Below are 23,125 nucleotides of genomic sequence, written 5' to 3' on the forward strand. Positions count from 1 at the left end.
GCCGTCAGTGCTAACACATGATTCTCTGCCATCTGAGAATCCTTGTGGCTTCTGCCATCGCCATCCTGCTTCTCGTGCCGCCCTGTCTGTTTACATGGGCGACCGCCGTGATGTTGTCTGACTGGATCAGTACCAGCTGGTTTTGAAGCAGGGGTCTTGCCTGGCTTAGGGCATTGTAAATGGCCCTTAGCTCCAGGATATTTATGTGAAGAGAAATCTCCTGATTTGACCACAGTCCTTGGAAATTTCTTCCCTTTGTGACTGCCCCCCAGCCCCGAAGGCTGGCATCCGTGGTCACCAGGACCCAGTCCTGTATTCCGAATCTGCGGCCCTCTAGTAGATGAGCCCTCTGCAGCCACCACAGCAGAGACACCCTGGTTCTGGCCGATAGGGTTATCCGCTGTTGCATCTGGAGATGGGACCCGGACCATTTGTCCAACAGGTCCCACTGGAACGTCCTTGCGTGGAACCTTACGAATGGAATTGCTTCGTACGAAGCTATCATTTTTCCCAGGACTCGTGTGCATTGATGTACCGACACTTTTCCTGGTTTTAGGATGTCTCTGACCAGAGATGACAATTCCTCGGCTTTTTCCAGTGGAAGAAACACTCTTTTCTGGTCTGTGTCCAGAATCATTCCCAGGAACAGAAGACGTGTCGTCGGGACCAGCTGTGACTTTGGAATGTTTAGAATCCAGCCGTGCTGTTGTAGCACTTCCTGAGAAAGTGCCACCCCCACTATCAACTGTTCTTTGGACCTCGCCTTTATCAGGAGATCGTCCAAGTACGGGATAATTAAAACTCCCTTCTTGCGAAGGAGTATCATCATTTCGGCCATTACCTTGGTAAAGACCCTCGGTGCCGTGGATAACCCAAACGGCAGCATCTGGAACTGATAGTGACAGTCCTGTACCACAAATCTGAGGTACTCCTGGTGCGGAGGGTAAATGGGGACATGCAGGTACGCATCCTTGATGTCCAGGGATACCATGTAATCCCCCTCCTCCAGGCTCGCAATAACCGCCCCGAGCGATTCCCTCTTGAACTTGAACCTTTTGATATAAGTGTTCAAGGCTTTTAAATTTAAGATGGGTCTCACCGAACCGCCCAGTTTCGGTACCACAAACATTGTGGAGTAGTAACCCTTTCCTTGCTGAAGGAGGGGTACCTTGACGATCACTTTCTGTGAATACAGTTTTTGAATAGCCACCAACACTGCCTCCCTGGCAGAGGGAGTTGCCGGCAAGGCAGATTTTAGGAAACGGCGGGGGGGAGACGTCTCGAATTCCAGCCAGTACCCCTGAGATACTACTTGAAGGACCCAGGGATCCACTTGTGAGAGAGCCCACTGTGTGCTGTTAAACCTGAGACGTGCCCCCACCGTTTCCGATTCCGCCTGAGCAGCCCCAGCGTCATGCTGTGGACTTACCGGACGCAGGGGAGGACTTCTGCTCCTGGGAACTAGCTGTGTGCTGCAGCTTTTTCCCCCTTCCTCTGCCCCTCGGCAGAAAGGATGAGCCTCTAGCCCGCTTATTTTTCTGGGGCCGAAAGGACTGTACCTGATAATACGGTGCTTTCTTTTGCTGTGGGGTAGCCTGTGGCAAAAAAGTCGATTTCCCATTAGTAGCTGTGGAAACGAGGTCTGAAAGACCTTCCCCAAAAAGTTCCACCCCTTTATAGGGTAAAACTTCCATGTGCCGCTTGGAGTCGGCATCACCTGACCATTGCCTAGTCCATAACCCCCGTCTGGCGGCAATGGACATAGCGCTTATTTTTGATGCCAGCCGGCAAATATCCCTCTGTGCATCACGCATGTATAAGACCGCGTCTTTTATATGGTCAATCGTTAGCAAAATATTGTCCCTATCCATGGTATCAATGTTTTCCGACAGGGAGTCTGACCACGCAGCAGCAGCACTGCACATCCAAGCTGATGCAATAGCGGGTCTCAATATAATGCCAGTGTGTGTGTATATAGCTTTTAGGGTACTTTCCAGCTTTCTATCAGCAGGTTCTTTTAGGGCGGCAGTATCCGGAGACGGTAGTGCCACCTTCTTTGATAAGCGTGTCCGCGTTTTATCTACCCTAGGGGGTGTTTCCCAGCGTGACCTATCCTCTGGCGGGAAAGGGTACGCAGCCATTAACCGTTTAGAAATGATCAATTTCTTATCTGGGGAAGTCCACGCTTCCTCACACACCTCATTTAATTCGTCAGATGCAGGAAAAACTACTGGTAGTTTTTTCTCACCAAACATAATACCCTTTTTTGTGGTACCTGGGGTATCATCAGAAATGTGTAATACATTTTTCATAGCCTCAATCATATAACGGGTGGATCTATTGGATCTTGAGAAAGGGGGCGGACCCCCGAAACGCGTTGATGCTGTAGTGACGTGGGAGCTGATCCAGGAGAGAGCCGCAACTTACCCGCACGCCTGAGGCTGTTTGCCGTTACAGCGGACTGAGATATTCCGGACATCTCAGTGGTGAAGCACAGCCTCTGTTTGGGAGCGGGTATGCGTTCCGTGTTCTTCTTCTTTTTAAAGAAAAAATTGTTACGTCTTTGTGAATAAATTCCCTAAGGGGTACTTCTTTTTAATCCATTTGTGATTGGTCTGTTGGAGTCCTGAATCCTGAAGACACCAGATGGGACTAAGGAATATAAAGATACCTTTCAGTGAACGGTATTGGTTTCTTTAAAGTGAGTGTCAGTTTCATAGTGAGCACAGCAAAAAAACGGAGATTCTGTTTAAACCGGTCTCACTACTGACAATCAGCTGGATATCAAGTTAGCATAACGATCACCAACTGTTTTAATCAATACTCTCTATATTATCCACTAAGATATCTATTAATACTCTTATGATTGTTCATTTTTATGTGCAAAGGATAAGAACAATTTTTATTATGTTGTATATATATATACATTATCCGGATTTAAGGGGTTTTTAGCGCTGTACACTCCTCTCCAAACCTTTTTTTTTTTGTGCGGATCTATTGGAGGGTACACTCGTCTCATCATCGTCGACACTGGAGTCGGTATCCGTGTCGACATCTGTATCTGTCATCTGAGGTAGCGGGCGTTTTATAGCCCCTGATGACATTTGAGACGCTTGGACAGGCACAAGCTGAGTAGCCGGCTGTCCTATGTCGTCAAACCTTTTATGTAAGGAGCTGACACTGTCACGTAATTCCTTCCATAAGTCCATCCACACTGGTGTCGACCCCGCAGGGGGTGACATCACATTCACAGGCATTTGCTCCGCCTCCACATCATTATCCTCATCATACATGTCGACACAGCAGTACCGACACACAGCAGACACACAGGGAATGCTCTTACAGAGGACAGGACCCCAAAAAGCCCTTTGGGGAGACAGAGGGAGAGTATGCCAGCACACACCAGGGCGCTATATAACACAGGGATATCACTAGAGATGAGCGCCTGAAATTTTTCGGGTTTTGTGTTTTGGTTTTGGGTTCGGTTCCGCGGCCGTGTTTTGGGTTCGAACGCGTTTTGGCAAAACCTCACCGAATTTTTTTTGTCGGATTCGGGTGTGTTTTGGATTCGGGTGTTTTTTTCAAAAAACACTAAAAAACAGCTTAAATCATAGAATTTGGGGGTCATTTTGATCCCAAAGTATTATTAACCTCAAAAACCATAATTTACACTCATTTTCAGTCTATTCTGAATACCTCACACCTCACAATATTATTTTTAGTCCTAAAATTTGCACCGAGGTCGCTGTGTGAGTAAGATAAGCGACCCTAGTGGCCGACACAAACACCGGGCCCATCTAGGAGTGGCACTGCAGTGTCACGCAGGATGTCCCTTCCAAAAAACCCTCCCCAAACAGCACATGACGCAAAGAAAAAAAGAGGCGCAATGAGGTAGCTGACTGTGTGAGTAAGATTAGCGACCCTAGTGGCCGACACAAACACCGGGCCCATTTAGGAGTGGCACTGCAGTGTCACGCAGGATGTCCCTTCCAAAAAACCCTCCCCAATCAGCACATGATGCAAAGAAAAAGAAAAGAAAAAAGAGGTGCAAGATGGAATTGTCCTTGGGCCCTCCCACCCACCCTTATGTTGTATAAACAAAACAGGACATGCACACTTTAACCAACCCATCATTTCAGTGACAGGGTCTGCCACACGACTGTGACTGATATGACGGGTTGGTTTGGACCCCCCCCAAAAAAGAAGCAATTAATCTCTCCTTGCACAAACTGGCTCTACAGAGGCAAGATGTCCACCTCATCATCACCCTCCGATATATCACCGTGTACATCCCCCTCCTCACAGATTATCTTCACGTCCAGTGTTGGGAAGGTCAGGCATCGCAACCGACACAATTGGACTCTCCTTGTGGATTTGGGATTTCGAAGAATGCACAGTTCTTTGCTGTGCTGCTTTTGCCAGCTTGAGTCTTTTCATTTTTCTAGCGAGAGGCTGAGTGCTTCCATCCTCATGTGAAGCTGAACCACTAGCCATGAACATAGGCCAGGGCCTCAGCCGTTCCTTGCCACTCCGTGTCGTAAATGGCATATTGGCAAGTTTACGCTTCTCCTCCGACAATTTTATTTTAGGTTTTGGAGTCCTTTTTTTTCTGATATTTGGTGTTTTGGATTTGACATGCTCTGTACTATGACATTGGGCATCGGCCTTGGCAGACGACGTTGCTGGCATTTCATCGTCTCGGCCATGACTAGTGGCAGCAGCTTCAGCACGAGGTGGAAGTGGATCTTGATCTTTCCCTAATTTTGGAACCTCAACATTTTTGTTCTCCATATTTTAATAGGCACAACTAAAAGGCACCTCAGGTAAACAATGGAGATGGATACTAGTATACAATTATGGACTGCCTGCCGAGTGCAGACACAGAGGTAGCCACAGCTGTGAACTACCGTACTGTACTGTGTCTGCTGCTAATATAGACTGGTTGATAAAGAGATGTCTATGTAACTATGTATGTATAAAGAAGAAAGAAAAAAAAACCACGGTTAGGTGGTATACAATTATGGACGGACTGCCTGCCGAGTGCAGACACAGAGGTAGCCACAGCCGTGAACTACCGTACTGTACTGTGTCTGCTGCTAATAATATAGACTGGTTGATAAAGAGATGTCGTAGTAGTATGTATGTATAAAGAAGAAAGAAAAAAAAACCACGGTTAGGTGGTATACAATTATGGACGGACTGCCTGCCGAGTGCAGACACAGAGGTAGCCACAGCCGTGAACTACCGTACTGTACTGTGTCTGCTGCTAATATAGACTGGTTGATAAAGAGATGTCTATGTAACTATGTATGTATAAAGAAGAAAGAAAAAAAAACCACGGTTAGGTGGTATACAATTATGGACGGACTGCCTGCCGAGTGCAGACACAGAGGTAGCCACAGCCGTGAACTACCGTACTGTACTGTGTCTGCTGCTAATATAGACTGGTTGATAAAGAGATGTCTATGTAACTATGTATGTATAAAGAAGAAAGAAAAAAAAACCACGGTTAGGTGGTATACAATTATGGACGGACTGCCTGCCGAGTGCAGACACAGAGGTAGCCACAGCCGTGAACTACCGTACTGTACTGTGTCTGCTGCTAATATAGACTGGTTGATAAAGAGATGTCTATGTAACTATGTATGTATAAAGAAGAAAGAAAAAAAAACCACAGTTAGGTGGTATACAATTATGGACGGACTGCCTGCCGAGTGCAGACACAGAGGTAGCCACAGCCGTGAACTACCGTACTGTACTGTGTCTGCTGCTAATATAGACTGGTTGATAAAGAGATGTCTATGTAACTATGTATGTATAAAGAAGAAAGAAAAAAAAACCACGGTTAGGTGGTATACAATTATGGACGGACTGCCTGCCGAGTGCAGACACAGAGGTAGCCACAGCCGTGAACTACCGTACTGTACTGTGTCTGCTGCTAATATAGACTGGTTGATAAAGAGATGTCGTAGTAGTATGTATGTATAAAGAAGAAAAAAAAACCACGGTTAGGTGGTATACAATTATGGACGGACTGCCTGCCGAGTGCAGACACAGAGGTAGCCACAGCCGTGAACTACCGTACTGTGTCTGCTGCGACTGGATGATAAATGATATAAAAAATATATATATATCACTACTGCAGCCGGACAGGTATATATTATATATTATATAATGACGGACCTGCTGGACACTGTCTGTCAGCAGAATGAGTTTTATTTTTATAGAATAAAAAAAACAACAACACACAAGTGAAGTCACACGACGAGTGTTTAACTTTTTCAGGCAATCACAATATAAGTATACTACTAACTATACTGGTGGTCAGTGTGGTCAGGTCACTGGTCAGTCACACTGGCAGTGGCACTCCTGCAGCAAAAGTGTGCACTGTTTAATTTTAATATAATATTATGTACTCCTGGCTCCTGCTATAACCTATAACTGGCACTGCAGTGCTCCCCAGTCTCCCCCACAATTATAAGCTGTGTGAGCTGAGCAGTCAGACAGATATATAATATATATAGATGATGCAGCACACTGGGCTGAGCCTGAGCAGTGCACACAGATATGGTATGTGACTGAGTCACTGTGTGTATCGCTTTTTTCAGGCAGAGAACGGATATATTAAATAAACTGCACTGTCTGGTGGTCACTCACTATATAATATTATGTACTCCTGGCTCCTGCTATAACCTATAACTGGCACTGCAGTGCTCCCCAGTCTCCCCCACAATTATAAGCTGTGTGAGCTGAGCAGTCAGACAGATATATAATATATATAGATGATGCAGCACACTGGGCTGAGCCTGAGCAGTGCACACAGATATGGTATGTGACTGAGTCACTGTGTGTATCGCTTTTTTCAGGCAGAGAACGGATATATTAAATAAACTGCACTGTCTGGTGGTCACTCACTAGTAAACTCTCTGCACTCTCTACACTTCTACAGTACTCCTCCTAGTCCTAAGCTCCAGTAAATCTCTCTCTCTTATAATCTAAATGGAGAGGACGCCAGCCACGTCCTCTCCCTATCAATCTCAATGCACGTGTGAAAATGGCGGCGACGCGCGGCTCCTTATATAGAATCCGAGTCTCGCGAGAATCCGACAGCGTCATGATGACGTTCGGGCGCGCTCGGGTTAACCGAGCAAGGCGGGAGGATCCGAGTCTGCTCGGACCCGTGAAAAAAACCATGAAGTTCGGGCGGGTTCGGATTCAGAGAAACCGAACCCGCTCATCTCTAATCACTATACAGAGTGTTTTCCCCTATAGCTGCCTATAATATATACTGCGCCTAAATTGTGCCCCCCCTCTCTTTTTTACCCTTTCTGTAGTGCAGGACTGCAGGGGAGAGCCAGGGAGCTTCCTTCCAGCGAAGCTGTGAGGGAATAATGGCGCCAGTGTGCTGAGGGAGTTGGCTCCGCCCCTTTTTCGGCGGGCTTTCTCCCGCTATTTTATCGTTTCTGGCAGGGGTTAATATACACCTATATAGCCTCTGGGGCTATATATGGTGTTAGTTTTGCCAGCCAAGGTGTTACTATTGCTGCTCAGGGCGCCCCCCCCCCAGCGCCCTGCACCCATCAGTGACCGCAGTGTGTGGTGTGCATGAGGAGCAATGGCGCACAGCTGCAGTGCTGTGCGCTACCTTGGAGAAGACAGAAGTCTTCAGCCGCCGATTTTCCGGACCACCTTCTTGTTTCTGGCTCTGTAAGGGGGACGGCGGCGCGGCTCCGGGAACGGACGACGAGGTCGGGTCCTGTGTTCGATCCCTCTGGAGCTAATGGTGTCCAGTAGCCTAAGAAGCCCAAGCTACCACCACTTAGGTAGGTTCGCTTCTTCTCCCCTTAGTCCCTCGTTGCAGTGAGCCTGTTGCCAGCAGGTCTCACTGAAAATAAAAAACCTAAACTATACTTTCTTCTAGGAGCTCAGGAGAGCCCCTAGTGTGCATCCAGCTCAGCCGGGCACAGAATTCTAACTGAGGCTTGGAGGAGGGTCATAGGGGGAGGAGCCAGTGCACACCAGATAGTCCTAAATCTTTCTTTAGATGTGCCCAGTCTCCTGCGGAGCCGTCTATTCCCCATGGTCCTTACGGAGTCCCCAGCATCCACTAGGACGTCAGAGAAAAAGAGGACGCTGTCTGCCGTAATGTGTAAAAAGGAGGACTGGCTGCCGTAATGTGTAAAAAGGGGGATGCTGTCTGCCATAATGTGTAAAAAGGGGGGCGCTGTCTGCCGTAATGTGTAAGAAGAGGGACGCTGTCTGCCGTAATGTGTAAAAATAAGAATTTACTTACCGATAATTCTATTTCTCATAGTCCGTAGTGGATGCTGGGAACTCCGTAAGGACCATGGGGATTAGCGGCTCCGCAGGAGACTGGGCACAAAAGTAAAAGCTTTAGGACGACCTGGTGTGCACTGGCTCCTCCCCCTATGACCCTCCTCCAAGCCTCAGTTAGGATACTGTGCCCGGACGAGCGTACACAATAAGGAAGGATTTTGAATCCCGGGTAAGACTCATACCAGCCACACCAATCACACCGTACAACCTGTGATCTGAACCCAGTTAACAGCATGATAACAGAGGAGCCTCTGAAAAGATGGCTCACAACAATAATAACCCGATTTTTGTAACAATAACTATGTACAAGTATTGCAGACAATCCGCACTTGGGATGGGCGCCCAGCATCCACTACGGACTATGAGAAATAGAATTATCGGTAAGTAAATTCTTATTTTCTCTGACGTCCTAGTGGATGCTGGGAACTCCGTAAGGACCATGGGGATTATACCAAAGCTCCCAAACGGGCGGGAGAGTGCGGATGACTCTGCAGCACCGAATGAGAGAACTCAAGGTCCTCCTCAGCCAGGGTATCAAATTTGTAGAATTTAGCAAACGTGTTTGCCCCTGACCAAGTAGCTGCTCGGCAAAGTTGTAAAGCCGAGACCCCTCGGGCAGCCGCCCAAGATGAGCCCACCTTCCTTGTGGAATGGGCTTTTACAGATTTTGGCTGTGGCAGGCCTGCCACAGAATGTGCAAGCTGAATTGTACTACAAATCCAACGAGCAATAGTTTGCTTAGAAGCAGGAGCACCCAGCTTGTTGGGTGCATACAGGATAAACAGCGAGTCAGATTTCCTGACTCCAGCCGTCCTGGAAACATATATTTTCATGGCCCTGACTACGTCCAGCAACTTGGAGTCCTCCAAGTCCCTAGTAGCCGCAGGTACCACAATAGGCTGGTTCAAGTGAAACGCTGAAACCACCTTAGGGAGAAATTGAGGACGAGTCCTCAATTCTGCCCTGTCCGTATGAAAAATTAGGTAAGGGCTTTTATAGGATAAAGCCGCCAATTCTGAGACACGCCTGGCTGAAGCCAGGGCTAACAGCATTACCACTTTCCAAGTGAGATATTTTAAGTCCACAGTGGAGAGTGGTTCAAACCAATGTGATTTTAGGAACCCCAAAACTACATTGAGATCCCAAGGTGCCACTGGAGGCACAAAAGGAGGCTGTATATGCAGTACCCCCTTGACAAACGTCTGAACTTCAGGAACTGAAGCCAGTTCTTTCTGGAAGAAAATCGACAGGGCCGAAATTTGAACCTTAATGGACCCTAATTTTAGGCCCATAGACAGTCCTGTTTGCAGGAAATGCAGGAAACGACCCAGTTGAAATTCCTCTGTAGGGGCCTTCCTGGCCTCGCACCACGCAACATATTTACGCCAAATACGGTGATAATGCTGTACGGTTACATCCTTCCTGGCTTTGATCAGGGTAGGGATGACTTCATCCGGAATGCCTTTTTCCTTCAGGATCCGGCGTTCAACCGCCATGCCGTCAAACGCAGCCGCGGTAAGTCTTGGAACAGACAGGGTCCCTGCTGGAGCAGGTCCTTTCTTAGAGGTAGAGGCCACGGGTCCTAGATGGCCCTTAGCTCCAGGATATTTATGTGAAGTAATGTCTCCAGGCTTGACCACAAGCCCTGGAAATTTCTTCCCTGTGTGACTGCTCCCCAGCCTCTCAGGCTGGCATCCGTGGTCACCAGGACCCAGTCCTGAATGCCGAATCTGCGGCCCTCTAGAAGATGAGCACTCTGCAACCACCACAGGAGAGACACCCTTGTCCTTGGTGACAAGATTATCCGCTGATGCATCTGAAGATGCGACCCGGACCATTTGTCTAGCAGATCCCACTGGAAGGTTCTTGCGTGGAATCTGCCAAATGGGATTGCTTCGTAAGAAGCCACCATCTTTCCCAGGACCCTTGTGCATTGATGCACTGAGACTTGGCCTGGTTTTAGGAGATTTCTGACTAGTTCGGATAACTCCCTGGCTTTCTCCTCCGGGAGAAACACCTTTTTTTTTTTGGACTGTGTCCAGGATCATCCCTAGGAATAGAAGTCGTGTCGTCGGGATCAGCTGTGATTTTGGAATATTGAGAATCCAACCGTGCTTGCGCAGCACTATCTGAGATAGTGCTACCCCGACTTCCAACTGTTCCCTGGATCTTGCCCTTATCAGGGGATCGTCCAAGTAAGGGATAACTAAAACTCCCTTCCTTCGAAGGAGTATCATCCTTTCGGCCATTACCTTGGTAAAGACCCTGGGTGCCGTGGACAATCCAAACGGCAGCGTCTGAAACTGATAGTGACAGTTCTGTACCACAAACCTGAGGTACCCTTGGTGAGAAGGGTAAATTGGGACATGTAGGTAAGCATCTTTGATGTCCAGAGACACCATATAGTCCCCTTCTTCCAGGTTTGCAATCACTGCTCTGAGTGACTCCATCTTGAATTTGAACCTTTGTATGTAAGTGTTCAAGGATTTTAGGTTTAAAATTGGTCTCACCGAGCCGTCCGGCTTCGGTACCACAAATAGTGTGGAATAGTACCCCTTTCCCTGTTGTAGGAGGGGTACCTTGATTATCACCTGCTGGGAATACAGCTTGTGAATGGCTTCCAATACTGCCTCCCTGTCTGAGGGAGACGTCGGTAAAGCAGACTTTAGAAAACGGCGAGGGGGAGACGTCTCGAATTCCAATTTGTACCCCTGAGATACCACTTGAAGGATCCAGGGGTCCACTTGCGAGTGGGCCCACTGCGCACTGAACTTCTTGAGACGGGCCCCCACCGTGCCTGAGTCCGCTTGTAAAGCCCCAGCGTCATGCTGAGGACTTTGCGGAGGCGGGAGAGGGCTTTTGTTCCTGGGAACTGGCTGTTTGTTGCAGCCTTTTCCCTCTCCCTCTGCCACGGGGCAGAAATGAGGCGCCTTTTGCCCGCTTGCCCTTATGGGGCCGAAAGGACTGCGCCTGATAATACAGCGTCTTCTTAGGTTGAGAAGCTACCTGGGGTAAAAATGTGGATTTTCCAGCAGTTGCCGTGGCTACCAGGTCTGATAGACCTACCCCAAATAACTCCTCCCCCTTATAAGTCAATACTTCCATGTGCCTTTTAGAATCCGCATCGCCTGACCACTGCCGCGTCCATAAATCTCTTCTTGCAGAAATGGACAGCGCGCTAACTCTTGATGCCAGTCGGCAAATATCCCTCTGTGCATCACGCATATATAGAAATGCATCCTTCAAATGCTCTATAGTCAGTAATATACTGTCCCTATCTAGGGTATCAATATTTTCAGTCAGGGAATCCGACCACGCCAGGCCCGCACTGCACATCCAGGCTGAGGCGATTGCTGGTCGCAGTATAACACCCGTGTGAGAGTATATACATTTTAGGATATTCTCCAGCTTTCTATCGGCAGGTTCCTTTAGGGCGGCCGTATCAGGAGAGGGTAGTGCTACCTGTTTAGACAAGCGTGTGAGCGCTTTATCCACCCTAGGGGGTGTTTCCAACGTGCCCTATCCTCTGGCGGGAAAGGGTACGATGCCAATAACCTTTTAGGAATTATCAGTTTTTTATCGGGGGAAACCCACGCCTCATCACACACTTCATTTAATTCCTCGGATACAGGAAAAACTACAGGCAGTTTTTTCTCACCAAACATAATACCCTTTTTAGTGGTACTTGTATTATCAGAGATATGCAATACATTTTTCATTGCTTCAATCATGTAACGTGTGGCCCTAGTGGAAGTCACGTATGTCTCCTCATCATCGACACTGGAGTCAGTATCCGTGTCTGTGTCTGCCATTTGAGGTAACGGGCGTTTTAAAGCCCCTGATGGCGTTTGAGACCCCTGGACAGGCACAAGCTGAGTAGCCGGCTGTCTCATGTCGTCAACTGTCTGTCGTAAAGAGCTGACACTCACGCAATTCTTCCATAAGCTCATCCACTCAGGTGTCGACTCCCTAGGGGGTGACAACTGTATAATAGGCAATTGCTCCGCCTCCATCTCATTTTCCTCCTCAAACATGTCGACACAATCGTACCGACACACCGCACACACACAGGGAATGCTCTGATAGAGGACAGGACCCCACTAGCCCTTTGGGGAGACAGAGGGAGAGTATGCCAGCACACACCAGAGCGCTATATATATACAGGAATACCACTATAAAATGTGCTTTTCCCTTTATAGCTGCTGTTAGTATCAAAACTGCGCCAAATTAGTGCCCCCCCTCTCTTTTTTACCCTTTTCTGTAGTGCAGGACTGCAGGGGAGAGTCAGGGAGACGTCCTTCCAGCGGAGCTGTGATGGAAAATGGCGCCCGTGTGCTGAGGAGATAGGCTCCGCCCCCTTCTCGGCGGCCTTTTCTCCCGCTTTTTTGGTGAGTTCTGGCAGGGGTTAAAATACATCCATATAGCCCTGGGGGTTATATGTGGTGTATTTATGCCAGCCAAGGTGTTTTACATTGCTGCTCAGGGCGCCCCCCCCTAGCGCCCTGCACCCTCAGTGACCGGAGTGTGAAGTGTGCCTGAGTAACAATGGCGCACAGCTGCAGTGCTGTGCGCTACCTTGTTGAAGACTGATGTCTTCTGCCGCCGATTTTTCCGGACCTCTTCTTGCTTCTGGCTCTGTAAGGGGGCCGGCGGCGCGGCTCTGGGACCGAGCTCCGAGGCTGGGCCTGTGTTCGGTCCCTCTGGAGCTAATGGTGTCCAGTAGCCTAAGAAGCCCAATCCACTCTGCACTCAGGTGAGTTCGCTTCTTCTCCCCTTAGTCCCTCGATGCAGTGAGCCTGTTGCCAGCAGGTCTCACTGAAAATAAAAAACCTAAACTTAAACTTTCACTAAGAAGCTCAGGAGAGCCCCTAGTGTGCACCCTTCTCGGCCGGGCACAAAAATCTAACTGAGGCTTGGAGGAGGGTCATAGGGGGAGGAGCCAGTGCACACCAGGTAGTCCTAAAGCTTTTACTTTTGTGCCCAGTCTCCTGCGGAGCCGCTAATCCCCATGGTCCTTACGGAGTTCCCAGCATCCACTAGGACGTCAGAGAAAAGAGGGACTGGCTGCCGTAATATATAAAAAGGGGGATGCTGTCTGCCGTAATGTGTAAAAAGGGGGACGCTGTCTGCCATAATGTGTAAAAAGGGGACGCTGTCTGCCGTAATGTGTAAAAGTGGGACGCTGTCTGCCGTAATGTGTAAAAGGGGGACACTGTCTGCCATAATGTGTAAAAAGGGGGACGATGTCTACCGTAATGTGTACAAAGGGGACACTGTCTGCCGTAATGTGTAAAAGGGGCTCTACCTGGTGTAGTGGTGCTACTGTGCAGCGTAATTTGAATAATGGAGACTACTGTGCACCGTAGTATGAATTGGTATTATTTTGTGGCCACGCCCCTTCCCCATGAAGCCACACCCCTATATATTTTTTGCGCGCCTACGGCGCACACTGCATGGGGGGGGCGCCAACTCCATTTCTTGCACACAGCGCTAAAATGCCTAGTTACGGCACTGGTGACTAGTGCTGAGGTGGCGATATACACAGTGTATTGGAATACTGTACATGGAGTGTGCACAGACTAGGGTGCCCATCGCTCCAGTATGTACAGCCACTGCGATAGGCCATGTGACCCTACAAACGTTATGTAACCGTAAGTCCCAGCAAGCCCGGAGACACCATGCCGGCACCTACACTTCCAGAACAGCTGTGACCCCCTCCCCCACCCCGGGCACGGTCTCCCCATGCAGGTACCTTCGGAAGTGTTTAGGGGAGAAACTGAGATCCAGGCTCTGCAGCCACCGGAGCACGTCTCGGGGTACTCCGGTCCTGCGCGGGACCTCGGGATACAGGGTCATTGCGGCAGCAGCTGCCCGTGGAGCGGCAGGCAGGTGAGCGTCCTCCGGTACCATGGACACCGTTACCGTGACAACCAGCAACAACGTGCCAGAACCAATAGCAACGCAGCCTGCAGCCACGCCCTCTAGCGTGACGTCAACATTTTCCGTAGTCCGCCACGGTAGACGCTAGATGCAGATTGGCGTCAGTGACAGCCGCTCGCGCTGTGCTTTTACATAGAGGGCGCCTATAGCGCGTGCTGCCTGCTGCTATCAAGATAACGTGCGCGTGTTACAGACGGCGCATGCTCTATGCTGTGCACTAAGCAGGGACTCATACATATCACGGTAGATGCTAGAATCAAGTGGGCTAAGGGCATAGGTGTGCGCAGGGGGGGGGTGCCTGGTGCGCACAGGCACCCCCTAATGTCTGGCACCCCGATCTCACATGCCTGATGCAGCGATCGCCGAGCAGGATGATTACTGTCCCCTCTGCGCTGCACCCTGTCAGGACTGCATTACTGACCAGACGCCTGGGATAATCAAGGGTGCCACTATCACCGGCTTTTAAACTCCCGGCTCATGCTGCTCGCACGCCCACCCGCCATACGCCCACCTCTCTCCTTCTATGCTATGCCAACGCCAGCCACTGATGAGGAGCAGCATGCAGCCAGCGTTCCTCTTAGGAAGACAAATTCAATACTGGCAGGCGGTCGGCAGCAACATTGACGCGTCACTCGTTTTTCCAGCAGCAGCAGCAGTACTAGTCTGCGACTGTCAGTGAGTGGCTGACTTGTAAGTAAGTTGCTGCAGCTTATAGGGGAGAGTGAGGGGGAGCCAGACCAGGCTGAGGAGGAGCACTGTATTTGCAGTGAGTGCCATCAGGGGTGTTTGTTTGGTGCATACCACAACATCTGACAATGTATCTGCTTTATTAGGATTGGTACAAGGGTGGATATTTTATATTGCGTTGGCCATCAATAGATGGTGCTAGACACGCCCAAAAAGTGGTGCTAGACACACCCCTCTGACGGTGCACCCCCTAATAAAATGTGCTGCGCACGCCTATGGCTAAGGGACCTTTTTCCGTCTGGGGGAGGAGTCACAATACAAGGGGGAGGAGCAAGGCCAGCGGGATAGTTCCTCTACTATCAACGCCACCAACTATTACCTTTAGTAATAAGGTGGCGAGCGGAGCGGAGCGAGCCACCGAGCCCGAAGCGTAGCGAGCGAACTTTTCGGGTACTCTGTTCGCCCGTAGCTCCTCCCCCTGGTGATGTGTCTCCTCCCCTAGATAAGTCAGAAGGTCCCTTCTCCCACTCCGATATAGAATCAACCTACATATCACATGGTGCGATATGCACTATATTTTCTTACAATTTTGACTATATAATCAAAATCGTAAGAAAAATCGCACCGTGTGCACACCTTAAAGGCCCATACACACTAGGCGATTTTGAGCTCAAAGTAGCTCACTTTTGGCTTTTGAGCTAGGTGAGGGCTGATACGTGCTCCCACGCCAACGCTGGCCACCGCCGTCCATCGGCCTCTTTTACCAGTCGAGTGAACCACTTTCCACAGTCTCCTACTGTGCTAAATGCAGGGAAAATTGCCACCGCATAATTTTCCCAGAGACCTGCACACCACCTAGTGCTCAGAGTCACTGCTGCTGGACTCCGCAGAGGTAAGTATTGAAAAAAATGTGTTCCAGGTGTGCAGTGTGGGTCTCTGGACCCAGGGACCTGTGTGCACCGCACATACTGCACCCATTGTAGATACAACATGTGTGCGACTATTAAAAAAATAAATTATGAGAAACAACTTGCCACTAGCTCAGTGTGTAGAATGTGTACTGTGTATTATGATTTAAGTGTAACTATCTGCATTTTTTATGCAAATAAAACTATGACATTACTGTAATGTAATCTTGACAGGAAATTGGGTGGATGGGTATATTTTAATTTTGCTATAGATGAGGAGTTATATTCTGATTTAGTTATTACATTAGTACATTTTCATAGAGCTTGGGATAGATTTTTTTTTTCATTTTTTAAATATTGAGTTTTATTATGGTAGGTGCAATCTTCCATGAGGCTTGTGTCCTATGAATCTATAGATTTAATTTTCTGCTACAAAATTATCATACTGCACTTACTAATAATTGCCAGTACAGGTTGAGTATCCCATATCCAAATATTCCAAAATACGGAATATTCCGAAATACGGATTTTTTTGGAGTGAGAGTGAGATAGTGAAACCTTTGTTTTCTGATGGCTCAATGTACACAAACTTTGTTTAATACACAAAGTTATTAAAAATATTGTATTAAATTACCTTCAGGCTGTGTGTATAAGGTGTATGTGAAACATAAATAAATTGTGTGAATGTACACACACTTTGTTTAATGCACAAAGTTATAAGAAATATTGGCTAAAATGACCTTCAGGCTGTGTGTATAAGGGGGGTCATTCCGAGTTGTTCGCTCGCAAGTGAATTTTAGCAGATTTGCTCATGCTAAGCCGCCGCCTACTGGGAGTGAATCTTAGCATCTTAAAATTGCGAACGATGTATTCGCAATATTGCGATTACACACCTCGTAGCAGTTTCTGAGTTGCTTCAGACTTACTCGGCATCTGCGATCATTTCACTGCTTGTCGTTCCTGGTTTGACGTCACAAACACACCCAGCGTTCGCCCAGACACTCCCCCGTTTCTCCAGCCACTCCTGCGTTTTTTCGGGAAACGGTAGCGTTTTTTCCCACACGCCCATAAAACGGCCTGTTTCCGCCCAGTAACACCCATTTCCTGTCAATCACATTACGATCGCCAGAACGATGAAAATGCCGTGAGTAAAATTCTTAAGTGCATAGCAAATTTACTTGGCGCAGTCGCAGTGCGGACATTGCGCATGCGCATTAAGCGGAAAATCGCTGCGATGCGAAGATTTTTACCGAGCGAACAACTCGGAATGACCCCCCAGGTGTATATGTAACATAAATGCATTCTGTGCTTAGACTTAGGTCCCACCACCATGATATCTCATTATGGTATGCAATTATTCCAAAATACGGAAAAATCCCATATCCAAAATACCTCTGGTCCCAAGCATTTTGGATAAGGGATACTCAACCTGTACAAGGAATTAAAAAGATTAAGGGGGCACATCAATTTTTGTGCTGCCCCCTGCTGGGCGTATATATGAATTGGCACCTGACAGAGCAATACAATTGTTTCTCCGTTCAGGCACCCAAAAGCACTGGATTTAGCCGCACAAACTGGCCAAACCATTCTAAAGCAGTGGTTAGGTGACTGTGAACACATTTGGTATTGCACCTCAGGAGACTGCAAAAAGAAATGTGTCTCCCGCATCTAATTGGTACCTGAATGGAGCAACAGTTGAATTGCTCTGTCAGGCACCCATTATGCTAGATGCCTGGATAAGGGCAACTCAAACATTTGAATCGCCCCTAAGTACCACTATTTTAGAGGCATCTTTGAGAAAACAAATTACACCCTGTAGGACAAAGCTGGCTAGAAATGTTATGACACACTAACATTAACATTAATATTGACACTAATATTATATTTCCACTGGCCAATAGTAGGTACCAACCTGATATCTCTATCACTGTTGAAAACTCGACAATCAACCCTACCCCACAAGCTCGCTGCCTAGGTGTCATCCTTGACTCTGATCTGTCCTTTGTTCCCCACATTCAATCAGTCTCAAAATCATGTTACATGCATCTAATGCTAGCCATACATCAGGGCGGTATCGTTCCAGTTGGCTGGTTGGAACGATAATCTGGCAGTGTGTGGGAGGAAACGATTATCAACCGTTTGCTCCCACACGCTAAAAAACGTCTAGAAACGGTCTGTCCAACTAGTTGGGAAAATCAAACCTGTTTGATTTTCCCAACTAATCATTCAGGTGTAGGGGATACTTTCCCTCCAACTGAACGACAAGTAGGCGGACACTGGCCTCAGTGTCCTCCTACTTCTTCACTGCCCGGGATGCCTGTCAGCAGTAGATCCAGAGGGGATCAGCACTAGGGGAACATCCTTTGCAGCCCCACTAGCTGTTGTGGCACTCCCACACTCCACCCGCAAGCAGGGCAACCCGCTACCCGTGATTGTGGCATTCCCGCACCCGCAATTGCGTCAATTCCGCACTCCACATCCCGCGATCACCGCAACCCCCGCACACCCCCACCGGCGATCACCCTCACCTGCCTCCATGGATCCGTGTTGGCGGCAGTGCAGGAGCTGGGAGGAGGACCAGGGGCAGCCGCAGCAATCCATCACTGCTGCTGGACTGCCCCTGTCAGCTGGCATTGTGCCCCTGTGTTCGCTGTCGGTCACGTTTAGAAATCAGCTTGCTGAATGTAATGGACAGCTCCCGGTGGCTACTGAATGATAAGTAGGCAGACCCTAATCAGCAGTGTCCGCCTACTTCTTTACTGTCATCACTTCCATGGTGTGACTGTCAGCCCGGGATGCCTGTCAGCAGTAGAGCCGGAGGATCTGTGCTACATCAGTCCTGCACAGAGTGTATTCGTCAGTACTTCACTCACCCCCACTGCACCGCTGCTGGTATACCAAACCATCTCCCAAACCAGTTATTTCTTTACCGCACCGATCGGTACAACGCAATCACAGCCCCACACCTCTCTGACCTTATACTTCAGTCACAGTCCACCTACGCCAGGGCTGTTCCTCTCAGCCCGAGATCCTGTCCTGGCAGCGGAGCAGGATAAGAGGAGCTGCCAGGTCTCCCCCTGTTAGTCCGAGCCTTAGAGTGGGGATCATTAGAGTAGGGAGTAGTACTTATGCTGTTTCAGCTGGATAAAAGTGGTGGTGGTGCAGCTGGAGGCGCAAAGATTGGTCCTAAGGTACTGCCCTGGGTGAGCCCAAGTGTCAGGGTACAAGCGGTGTGGCTGCTGGGCAGACACTGAATGAAGTGTGCATGGTGTGGGAGGTGCAGAGGGTAGTGGGGCAGTGCTACAGTTGGTTACTGTCAGGTGGGGAGGCAGCATGGGCAGCCTGAGAGCACAGCATATGGGGTGAGAGACTAGAGGCTGGCATGGCTACCGGTATCTGGTGTAGCTACAGGGGGAGGATGGTAGATGTAGGGGGAGTATTGTATGAGGGAATGGGCGAGGATGGATTATATGTGGTTCCTGGGAGAGTATAGTGTATGTAGGTACAAGGGGGGGGTGGAATATATAGGGTACAAGAGGAGCATTAGGTATATGGGGCTAGGATGTATGCATTCAGGGTCTGAATGGGGTTGGGAATAAAGTGAGAAAATGGTGGTATGCTATGGGGTATGGTGAATATGGAGTACAGGTTAAGAATGGCATTACCAGTAGAGGATGGAGTAGTGTATGGTGGATGGGGTACATGGTGACTAATACCCATTTCACATCGCAATGCCGGGTCGCCCCCCGGGAATTGGAAACAGGTCCTTCCTGGGTGCGACCCGGCATTGGACCCTTACACATTGCCTCTTTTACCAGCCTATCACATCGGGACCCCAGCAGTGGCGGCGGCAGAGCAGAAGGAGGTTCAGGGGCAGCTGCGGCCATCTATCACTGATGCTGGGCTGCCCCGTCACTATCTCACTAACCTCACTATCATGTACAGTACATCATACAGTGCCCACCCAGCCCGGCACCAGTGACATGACACAAACAGTAATGGGCCCTACACACTGCACGATTGGCCACAGAGGTGCCCTACGGCCGACAGGCGACCCGGTGGCGGGGAAGGGGGGGTGATGGGGGAGTAAAGTTTCATTATTCCCCCCGTCACCCGGCCCCATAGCCCTGCATGCTAATATGGACGAGATTGTCCATATTGTCATGCATGTATAAACGAGCCGGCACCAACGATGAACGAGCACAGGGCCGTGCATCATTCATCGTTGGTGCCTAAACACTGAAAGATATGAATATCTCGTTCATCAATTAACGAGATTGTTCATATCTTTCAGTGTAATCGGCCAGTGTGTAGGGCCCATAATAAAACAACACAGCAACAACATTATACCGCTTTCACATCGCAAATGCCGGATCCCACCCGGTAAGAGAAACGTGTCCTTACCGGGTGGGATCCGGCATTTGGTCTCCTTTGATGGCTTTCCGACCCGGCAATATGCCGGGTCGGTTGCCATAGCAGCGGGGGAAGGGGGGGGCGCAGCAGCAGCAGGGGCGGGGGTGGAGGCGGCGCTAGGAGATGAGCTCATCTCCTGGGCCGCCTCTCCCTATGCTGTGAATGGGAACCGTGTCGCATCGACGCGGCTCCCATTCACACTGCGCCTGACCCGGTATTCAATCCGGGTATAATCCTTCTTTTATACCGGGTTGAATTACCGGGTCAGGCGACCCGCTAATTCGCCGAAAGTGCTTTCACATCGCACACTGACCCGTGTCGACACCGGGTTATTTGTGCGATGTGAAAGGGGTATTAGATACATCTCCTTACTGTTTCTTACTACACTTAGGCATTTCGCAACATATTATTCTTGTTTATACACTGGTTACAAGAATTTGAAACACATAATACCTGAGTGCAAGGAATCCAGCACCCTACCCAGTATTATCACAATGTGCATTTTTAATGCAGATGTGATATATATATTTCATTTAAATTTGCAATGGGAAAATGATTATTTTAATTTGAATTTACGATTCTGTTTTTGCCAGGAGATGGGGTCCGATAAGAGCTGGAAGCTGCGTGATAGCTTACGCTATCAACTGCTTCCTGGTTTGGGTCATTGGTGCAAACTGTGCATGCGATACTTTAATCTTTAATTTATTTAATACTTACCTGGTTCTGCTGTCCAGAAGTTGTACAAAATGTGCATTTTAACATAATAAATAGGAATGCAATTTTTTTTCTTTAAAAAAACCCACAAGTATTAATTTATTCAAAACATGCAGAAGTAGGCAGACACTCTGTGACATCACAAGTTGGAGAGAAGTTGGCTGGTCTGATGAAAAAGTTGGTTAGGTGTGTGGGGCAGTGTTTTAGTTGGACAGACAAGTTTGACGGTTGGTTAGTTGGATGGTTGGAGGAAAGTTGATCTGATGTATGGCTAGCATAAAAAACATATCAAAAATACGACCTTACCTTACACAAGACACTGCTAAAACTCTAATCCATGCTCTCATTATCTCCCACATTGATTATTGCAATAGTCTCCTAACTGGTCTTCCCAAAACGATACTCTCACCACTACAATCAATTCTAAATGCAGCTGCAAAGCTAATCTTCCTTGCTAGACGTTCATCATCTGCAGATCCACTCTGTCAGTCCCTCCATTGGTTACCTGTATTCTACCATATTCAATATAAAATACTTTTACTCACACACAAGGCCATTAACCAAACTACACCAATGTACATCACTTCGCTTATCTCAAAATATCTCCCAACCTGACCTCTTCGCTCTTCACAAGATCTGCGTCTCTCATCCACACTCATTACTCGCTCCCACTCACGATTGCAGGACTTTCTTTGGGATGCACCCACTCTGTGGAATGCCCTACCACGCACAATAAGACTCTCCTCTAGTCTCCAAACCATCAAGCGTTCACTGAAAACTCACCTCTTCAGGCAAGCGCATCAAATTCCAGAACCACCCACATAGCTTTCATAAACCTATCAAATTGCATCCACTCTGCACAGTCCACACATATCCTCACATGTCTTCTCATTCTTCACTTTCCCTTCCTCTCGATCCTGGTTCATCATTGCTGTGTGACCATATCATACAGCCCACAGGAACCTTTGAAATCTGGTGGACGACTCTGCAATAGATAGCACCTTTCCTTGTGTATCCATGCCTATTTCCCTATAGATTGTAAGCTTGCGAGCAGGGCCTTCCTACCTCTATGACTGTTTGTTATTACCCAGTTTTGTTATATCAGTGTTATTTCCAATTGAAAGGTGCAACGGAATTTGCTGCGCTGTATAAGAAACTGTTAATAAATAAATAAAGTATTCAGAAGACAACAGCGTTAGCAGCATCCTAGGTTTTGAACACTTAAAGAGCTAAATGCTCATCTGATATGAGCCATTTACTCAGGTAACAAAATTTGCAGAAGAGTTTCTCTTTTTAACATGAAACTTAATATATTTTGTAATATATGTTTTTATGAACATTTTTTACTTACATGGAAGCAAGGGCGTTGGAAAGGGGGGGGGGGCTAGGGGGCAGCTTGCTCCCCCCCAAGTATGACAGAGGCGCAGGGGAGCACTTGCCTCTGGATCCCGGCAGGCGGCATCTCCTTTAAAAACTGGAAGGAGGCGTGGCTACGGACCCAGGATATCCCAGCATGGCCACACCTCTTCCCAGTAATGCATCTGTGAAGGCGAGACAGCCAGCTAGGACATAGATGGAAGGATGACACAGCACCCTGCAGTAGGAGACTGTTTTTAAAGGAGATGCCGCCCGCGTGGATCCGGAGGTAAGCGGTCATCCACACAATGGTGGGGGTTAAAAAGGGAGAGGATGACGGCACCATGGGGGCGCCAAAATAAACATTTTGCTATGCCCCCCCAACCTAAAAACATTCCAGGAAGTGTGTGATAAATAAAACTTTAATTTTCCATATTTCCTGGCATGATGAACATGTTTTCAGAATGAACAGAATCCCTTACACCATGCTGAGAGAGAATCAGAGTAAAGAGAAATCACGTGATAAAAGTCATTAACTGTCAGGATGGATTATTCATAATTTCCACCTCACAAGGTAAATACAACATCTTGAGGGGACAAAAACAGGAATAAGAGAAATAAAAAAAGAAAACACATCTTTCTCTTACGTCCTAGAGGATGCTGGGGACTCCATAAGGACCATGGGGATAGATGGGCTCCGCAGGAGACATGGGCACTTTAAGAAAGACTTTAGATCTGGGTGTGCACTGGCTCCTCCCTCTATGCCCCTC

The 23,125-nt window shown here is 48.2% G+C and overlaps 1 protein-coding gene across 1 annotated transcript in view; it reads right to left on the bottom strand.

Annotated features, from left to right (window-relative positions):
- Nucleotides 1-14,292, bottom strand: part of SPATA4 (spermatogenesis associated 4) — a 38,812-nt gene extending 24,520 nt beyond the window's left edge. Inside the window, exon 1 of the mRNA XM_063920658.1 lies at nucleotides 14,090-14,292. Within this exon, the coding sequence (XP_063776728.1) occupies nucleotides 14,090-14,247 (158 nt within the window). The 5' untranslated portion in view covers nucleotides 14,248-14,292. The remainder of the gene's footprint in view (nucleotides 1-14,089) is intronic.
- Between the last annotated feature and the right edge of the window lie 8,833 nt (nucleotides 14,293-23,125).

Source organism: Pseudophryne corroboree, chromosome 1 (assembly GCF_028390025.1).
Source record: "Pseudophryne corroboree isolate aPseCor3 chromosome 1, aPseCor3.hap2, whole genome shotgun sequence".
In the NCBI taxonomy this organism is placed as follows: domain Eukaryota; kingdom Metazoa; phylum Chordata; class Amphibia; order Anura; family Myobatrachidae; genus Pseudophryne; species Pseudophryne corroboree.